Here is an 8,777-nt window from a genome sequence, read left to right as displayed (position 1 = left end):
ATTCGAGTATTGGTATGCCGCCATATGAGATGCTCTATGGACGCAAATGTAGAACACCGAATTGTTGGTTAGAAGCAGGAGAGAAACAATATGCAGGTCCAGAATTAGTTCAGATAACAGCAGACAAGGTAGTGATAGCGCGTGAAAAGTTGAAAGCGGCACGTGATAGACAGAAAATGTATGCCGATCCTCGTAGACATCCAGTAAGTTTTAAAGTGGGTGATCATGTTTACTTGAAAGTTTCACCATGGAAGGGAGTTATCAGGTTTGGTAAGCGAGGTAAGTTAGCTCCGAGGTATACTGGGCCATTCAAGATCATTCAGAGGGTTAACAACCAGACTGTTGTGTTAGAGCTTCTAGCAGAGTTAGCAGGGATACACAACACTTTCAACGTGTGTTACCTTAGGAAGTGTAAAGTCGATGATGAGATGCAACTGGTTCCATTGAGTGATTTGAGGGTGGACCAGAATCAAAAGTTAGTTGAAGAACCGGTGAGAATTGTCGATAGAAAGGTGACAAAGCTGAGAAAGAAAGAGATTCATATGGTGCTTGTTGAGTGGAAGCATAGTTTATGATCGAACCTTACGTGGGATACCGAAGAGCTAATGAAGGCTCGTTATCCACGTCTGTTTGACAATGACCAGATTCCGAGGACGGAAGCTTCTTAAGGAGAGTGGATTTTTAACATCCTTAGATCGGGCATAGACGTAAGATGATCTTTTTTTTCCTTAGGCATAATTGTGTGGTTAATTATGCTTTTATTTAAATTATATGTTTAGTGTTATTTTATTATTTAGTTAAGACCATTTTATGACAAGGGTCACAGAACAGGTTCGTTTATTTAATTTGGACTCCGTTAGGGCAGTCAAATTAATTACGAAAGATATTAGATAACTGGTAAATACCCGTGTGTGATGGGGTATAGGATTTTAAGCTCAACTAAGTGTAGTGAGCTGCATTTTGTTACCAATTTCTCCATCTCTCTAGAATCTTCACCAAACACCCCGTACTCTCTTCTTCCTCACCATCTCAAACCCTAAATCATTTGATCTCAAATTGAAGCTTGATTTTAGTGTCAAATCGTTCCTTGTGTTTTTGTGATTCTAACAAGGTAAAGCATGTTCGAGTTCATGGTCAAATCTGTGTCAAAATGGGTTTTAAAGTTAGATTTTGTCAAAGTTGGTTTTTGGTGCCAAATTGGTTGATTTTGATGTTGTTTGAGTATAAGATTTGTGAGTTTAAGTCTCAAAAGGTTTTGTGCAAAAGATGTAACCATTTTCAGGGTCAAAAACGAGTCCAAAATCGAGATTTAGTGAATTGGGGATGAAGCCTGTGGGTTTTGCAGCATCAGCTGTTGAAGAACACACTCGACCGACTGTCTTTGACAATCGACCGAGTGACTCAGACGATCGACCGATTGAGTGACACACTCGACCGAGTGTGTATGAGTTTTGGACAGATGATTTAATTTAGTCAGTCGGCCGTGTGAGATGACACTCGACCGAGTGTGTGGACACAGTCGACCGACTATGTGACTCAGTTGACCGTGTGTCTTTATGGGCAGAATGTTTTACCAAGTGTTGATGTCTAGATGTTATGCTGTCTGCGTGACTTATGATAATCAGAATGTAAATTCTGAAAATGCATAAGTGTTAGGTGGACTTTTAGTGAAACTTTTGTTACTAATTTGCTATAATGTGCTTTTTTCTGTGCTAACAGACAGAAACTAACTTGAATTGCCTTATGTTAAGGTGATAAGGATAAGGAAGCCGCTCAGTGATAGATTACCTGAGCTAGTTGTTGGTATTCGGTGAGTGAGTCTATCTCCGGATAGAGTATTAAGTAGCTGACACGCTACTTGTTCAAACTCTTTATTACTATGTTTATGTTCAGTATGATTACCATGCGTAGTTAGATGTTGCCATGCTAGTTAGGACGATTGCATGACTGTTTATCTGTGATCTTATGTGCGCATTGTTAGTTGGACACCAACCGAGGCGGCAAGGTTGGGAACCCACTGAGGTGGCAAGGTATGGTTGGTGTGAGGTCGACCGTGGTAGCCTGGTCGGGTCTTGATGTTACTGATTGTTCAGTATAGCATAGAAGGACGCATGTATTGCGTCTGTACGGTTATGCAGTGGATTCAGTAAAGCGGACTATCGGTAGACTGTAGCCTGATCAGCTAAGTCGTGTGCTCGTACAAGCCGTCGGTCCTCATATTGTCAGTTGATGTTATATGCTAGTTCATGACGTTAGCATATCTGTGACCTTTGCATGTTTAGTTGCTTATGCTTAATCTGTTAGATAGTATCTATTCACTTAGCAGTTGTGCTAATTCCCCCACATTTCCACCCCTTGCAGGTTTAGGTACTGCTGTTTAGGATGGATTTTGCGGACGGGTTTGAAGACATGTTTGACTATGTGATTAACTCTGATGTTTTCTCTTTGTACTGTCTTATGTAACACCGTTGCTTTTGGAATGTTAACTAAGTTGATTTGTTAACTATGGTTTGTAAATATTAACTAAGGTTGTTTTGGTAATTATGTAAATACTTTCGCTGTGTTTTTAAAAAAAAAAAATCATGGTGTTACACAATATCCACAAGAGGGAGATCTCTAATCCACAAGCTTACCCCTTCCCTAGTCCGCACACGAATCTAAAAAGAGTAAACAACGAGAGGGTAAGCAAAACACTTAGTGAATGCAATAATTATACATATACATATATAATTCATATACTTGCAAACACTTACACAACTACAGCATACCGTGCTAGCAATTCAATAACCACGCAATCACAATGCAGAAGTAGGTATCCTCAAATCACAATAAGCTAGCATCACTAAAAGCATATAGTCACGATATAATATGCTAATACAACAATTATGCAACCATGGTCGACCATACACATGCTATGGTGCTATCTACACTGGATTTACACTTAAACATAAATGAGGAAACGGTACTCACAATGACCGCTAGTGCACATACGCCTTGTATCACTATCCCATAGGTGGTGCCCTACGCCTCGACTTAAAACCACCCGTCACGTAAAATGTGGCGTCATACGCCTCGACTTTAATTTCACATTTCACGCCGCAAACCCGATGTGGTGTCTTGCGTCTTGACTTTAACCCACACCGTGTTCATTCCACACAAGCAAACAAACTATATACATAGATGTATAATTATTCCACTCACCTTGTCACTTGGTGAAAGTCAAAAACCAAAATTCCGCAAGCTTCAATGTAATGTACCTATTAAATTAATCACACAATCAACACACAAACAAGTTGGACTACTTACCAACTCATAACCCCTAGTGCAATTATGACCTATAGTGCAAATGTGAACCATTTGCACTACTAAGACCCACACTAGGTCAATACTATCACAAATCACTAATAACTAGTGATTATAGTCCGAACACACTAACCAACCCAAGTTATGAGTAATTTAATCCTCATCTTGCTAGTTGGGTCACAGAACACCCATTTGATCCATTTCAAGGTCAACACTTGCATTTGGGTCAACCATGAACCTTAATAACTCCCATTCACTAACAAATAAGTGTACTAGCAATTCAACAACAATCTAAGACTCACAAACCCCAATTTACAACATCAAACCCTAGATTATGAATCTTTGGGTCTATGTACATAAATCTTACCCAAAATCCCCAATTTATCAAGGAAATAGGGCTTACACCCAATACATGACCAAAACCCTAGCCATAACTCAAATAAAACACTAGAAATTGAAACTGGAACTTATCACAACACCAAAAGATGGCTAGCAAGTGGATTTAACAAAAACCCAACTCCAATTGGTAAGAACTAGCTTCTTCTTCACTTGAATCAAGCTTTCTCTCTCACTAAATGGGAGTGCTTGAAATTATAAGAAATGAGCTCAAGATGAGCCTTGTACCAGATTTTTTGCCTAAAACTCGCCTCAAAGTGAAGAGACCATAATACCCCTTTTTAAAACCCAAAAACAAGTCCAAAAAGTTGCTTCCATGCCCCGCATCGCGACCGCGATCCTGCATACCCTCAGATGCTGGAACTGATGGTGACATATCGCGACCGCGACTCCCCTTGGTTCAACATTTCTTCACTTTTTGATCATTTATGGGCCTCACATGGTCAATTTAACATACTAGAAGATCGGTTACATACCTTGGAACTCAAACGACGTCCAGCAACACGTTTCTGAAAAACGGGGTGTTACATGAATTGATTTCGTTACAGGTAAAAAAAGTATAGTGGGCGACATCGGTATATTTTTTGAAAGTTTATAGACAACAGTGGGACGCAAATGGGTATATGGGCGACATCAGGACATTTGAGAAAATATAGTCAATTTGTGGCTTTAACCCTTTACTAAACCATCAATTGAGTAGATAATTGTGAAGCTAAAAAAGGACACCAATTTATCCTTCATTTGAAGCACCATCTTGAGTAGTTTTAATTGAATGATTGTGTTCTTTAGAAGCGTGAGGGAAACATAACGTGAAAAACTGACACTTTCATGATTTAAATTAGTATCTAAGTGAGGGACACCAGTTTATCTTACTAATTAATTGATCTTAATAAAAATAATCTGGATCCTAGGGAATTGAATCTAAGTGAATACCCTTGTCTCATTGCATTCGTATTTGTTTAATTCGGGTATTTTAATTTTATTAGTTTTAAAATCAAACTCCCACTTTTACAGTTTTACTTTAGAATATTTAGTAGTTTTTAATTCTAAAACAGCCACTCTCTGTAGAACAAATCTGTACTTGCTAAATACTTTATTACATTGATCGGAATTAGTTGTCTGATTCGTATGTTAAAACCATTTAGTTAGTATTAATAATTTAGGTATGTTTCTAAAACATCACAGGCATATAAAAACAGTATTTAAACTAAAATAAAAGTAAACAGCCTCTAACTTCAACTATAAATTTTCAGCTCCAACTTTCAAGCTTCAGCTTTGTTCTCCTACATGCTAGATCTACAAAACGCACCTTTTAGAAAATTCTATTATATAAAGATTGAAGATACCGTACTATCGAAGGTTCCAAATAGATTAGATGATCGAAGACAAGCTAGCGAAACATGATGATCTACATTTTAAATAACAAAATGAATTTTTTTTTTTTTTTTTTTTTTTTTTTTTTGAAAGGCAAAATAACAAAATGATATGCTTTAAACATGTAGACGAATGATATTATTCAAGATCAAAACACAATAATTCATGTGCTAATTTAACCACTTCAAATCATACAAGATTTGGCATCACAAGTATGAAGGTTCTCATAGTACTAGTTGGTTAGTTGCCAATTACAATAGTCAAAAAATGTTACTCTATTTTGTGTCACATACAATACAACTAACGTGTTTTGGGCATTGAGCCTATCCCATAAATTGCGGGGTGTTTGCATAAAACATGCATACACAAAAACCGGATTATGTCTCAAGCAATTTGATTGGACAACAAATAGTACAAAATGATAGACATTTGATTCCATGAAATTTTGGGCTTAAATAGTAACAAAATTACAAAAGCTAAGATATCGTATCATATATATCATCATAGAATAATAATACTACAGTAATAAATAGTGTCAACCAAGCAATCCACCACCAGAAGAACCATACACCGTTGGTGTATCAAGTGGTAGTGATGTCATAGAACCACCAACATTCCGCCCTGAACTGCCGCCTAAATGTAATTCTGATAAATTATGAATGCTGTTGTGATCTCTTGTTTCAACTCCTTGATCATATAGGAACCCTTTGAACGTATGACCACCAATTGTAACACTTGCTTGATATGCATATTCGTCATCACCTTCCTCTACTGCGGTCACTCTCACACACTTGAACACCGCCGGAGCACGCACTTGAGCCGGCAATGATTGCATAAAACTAGCATCTAACATTTAACAACAAAACTATAGTAAAAAAAAAAATTGTAATTAAGGTACACATAATAGAAACTAAGTCAGTTCATCAAAATATTTAAAAAAAACTTGTTACCCAATGTTGACTTTATAACCTACAAGGGTTTGTCTGTGCCCCCAAACTTCATTCAATTGATTAGGACATTTCCAATTTAATCGTAAAATGCTATCTATGAACTACTGTAAATGTGCATCCAATCGATGATTTCTTAGTTTTTTCGGGAAAAAACAAGCATATGTAATTAAAACGAAATTTTTTTTATCTAAGAATGAAAAGACCAGATAAATGTACTCTCAATATGTTATAGTTTAATTTATAATATTAATTAATATTACTAGTATTATTAGTGGTGCTCAGCGTCCCAAAAGTCCAAGTAAAGTCCAAATCTCAATTGTAGGCTTTTCTGAATGTGTGTGTCAAATGTATTATTTTGTCAAAACAATTGTAAATTAATTAGTCAAATTGTCCAAAACTCATATAATATACAAGTAGCCCATTATCAGTTAGGGATGACAATGGCCACCCGATCCAATGGATATCAATCGGATCCACCCACTTCGTGATGGATATGGATGAACTTAAATGGATATGGATACGGATATGGATGAACCTAAATGCATATGGATATGGATAAAAAGTTTCATCCATGGATATATCCATTAAAACCCGAAATACATATACAAATGCATAAATATAGATTTATGCTTACATATTTACTATTAAAAATGCATTTAACGTTATATTTACATTTTATTTTCAACTTTATAATGAAATAAATATGATATACACAATAAAACATGTATATGTAACAAAATAAACATACAAATTACATATTTAATTTTCATAATCTACTTTTAATAGTAAATTCAACAAATTGTGTTATATGTTCGACAAATATTATACATTCTTGTCTATAAATATTAATTTTATCATGTTATATTTATTTTAACTATACTACGTATTTGTTATCATCGCATATTAGGAAATATTATAACTTTTTTTTTTTAACATCCAACGGATATCCATTAACCCGCTTAATCCGGTGGATATGGATATGGATGGATGAACTGAAATTAAACGAATATGGATATGGATATGGATGAACAAAAACTAAATGGATATGTATATGGATACGGCATCATCCGATCCATATCCGATCCATTGCCATCCCTAATTATCACTATAAAAATTAGCTTGTTTAACATTATTATTATTTAAAAATTATAAATATAGTATCTGTTTATCGAGTAAGTCACCGTCATCTTTAAATCCCGACCTCGCCTCTATTATCTATTATCTATAAAAGTTGTTTAATTAATAAATAATGAAGACTTAACATGCTACATCCTATTTTAATTTATCACAAAAAGTAACGGAGATAATGTAAACATTTATGTTAATTATGAGTACACATTCTAGTACAAGTAACTTGTAACTAATAATTTAAAGTTTCACTAAGTATATATGTTACCTTGATGATGAGCACTAGAACTAGTCTCAAAGCTTCTTGGAGGTGTATTATTATTTGAAGTTGAAGTGTGTGAAGGTGTGGTAGTCCGAGAAGTTATCAACCGTGGTTTCTTGCTACCGGACGTAGACGCCGATGAAGCAGCACCAGTAGACGTCATAAGCTGTCTTTCGCGACGGCGAGCTGCCGGAACCCACGTGCTTTTCACGTGAGTAGCACAATCAAAACCTCTACTTTTACAACACGTTCTACACCTCCTGTGGTTACAATCTTTCTTAGCTTGGTTACCACAATCTTGACACGTCAGCGTTGACCCCGTCCCACAACCGCCGCCGCCAAGCCCATGATCGGAAATCATATTTTTCCTGAAATAACTTTGTTGTGGTTGCCAAAACTGAGCACTACTACTATTATTATTATTAGTACTACTACTAGCTATAGTAACATTACTAACCCTTCCACCACCACCACCACCGTGGTTTCCAACCGTATCCTCAGCCGGGGTGGCGGTTAAAAGTGGGATCACTCCGACACCAAGAGCCGTCCCACCGGCGACGGTTGAGTTAAGAGAGTGATGCGCATGCATGTGATCGGATAAATGATGAGTAGATGGTGCAACAACAAACATACCCATTTCCCCATAGTTGATCTGGCGTGGAGTGGATGATGACCACACGCCGCCGTGAGCGACGGTGGTGGTACCGGCATTGAAGCTCAAAGAAAGGCCTTGATCGGAGGTTCTAAGACATGAAGAAGAAGAAGATGATGGATTGGCTACCCAATCTGCAAACGCACCTGACCTAGCAGCCACAACTGCAAATTCTATAGTATTTGTTTATGTATTTTGTGATTATTTTTTTAAATTATAACATAAAGTAAACAAATTGTTTTTTAACACACAAGGATAAGGATAATAATAAAGGTAATAAGAAGGGGAAGATGGAAGATCTAGCTACTAGTTGACAGGTGGTATGTTGCAGAGAGCAAGAGAGATTAAATACAGAGATTTTGGCAGAAGATTACAACAACAGAGAGTACTGTTTGACAAAGTAGTGGATCTTAAATTCATTGGTTGTTGAATTTAGTTCTTGTGATCTTTTATGAAGCTTGTCTTGGAAAGTGAGAAATTTTGGTGGGTTGGGGTTTATGTTTGTATTCTCTCTCCAATAATCAAAGAGTATAAATGATGCGAGGAATACACTTTTTCTTTCTATTGGTTTTTTATTTGTTTTTTATTTTGTATAAAGTTAGATAACATTTTCCCCCACACTACACACTCTTCGGTTCTCTAGGGTTGCTACTTACTACTTCAGCTACCTAGCTATCTAGCTACTTTTGCATTTTTCTTTTCGCTGAAAAAA

General features: G+C 36.5%; 1 protein-coding gene across 1 annotated transcript; it reads right to left on the bottom strand.

Moving 5' to 3' along the window:
- Window positions 1-5,516: 5,516 nt before the first annotated feature.
- LOC139891804 (protein LATERAL ROOT PRIMORDIUM 1) lies at window positions 5,517-8,508 on the bottom strand. Its single transcript, XM_071874801.1, has 2 exons — window positions 7,420-8,508; window positions 5,517-5,919 (listed from the first exon to the last, which is right to left on the bottom strand). Exons 1-2 carry the CDS (start codon window positions 8,048-8,050, stop codon window positions 5,609-5,611), a joined length of 942 nt encoding a protein of 313 aa, XP_071730902.1. The 5' UTR covers window positions 8,051-8,508; the 3' UTR covers window positions 5,517-5,608.
- Window positions 8,509-8,777: the final 269 nt, after the last annotated feature.

The sequence above is a fragment of the Rutidosis leptorrhynchoides genome, chromosome 2 (genome assembly GCF_046630445.1).
Source record: "Rutidosis leptorrhynchoides isolate AG116_Rl617_1_P2 chromosome 2, CSIRO_AGI_Rlap_v1, whole genome shotgun sequence".
In the NCBI taxonomy this organism is placed as follows: domain Eukaryota; kingdom Viridiplantae; phylum Streptophyta; class Magnoliopsida; order Asterales; family Asteraceae; genus Rutidosis; species Rutidosis leptorrhynchoides.
This window is presented reverse-complemented; position numbering and strand designations above follow the sequence as displayed.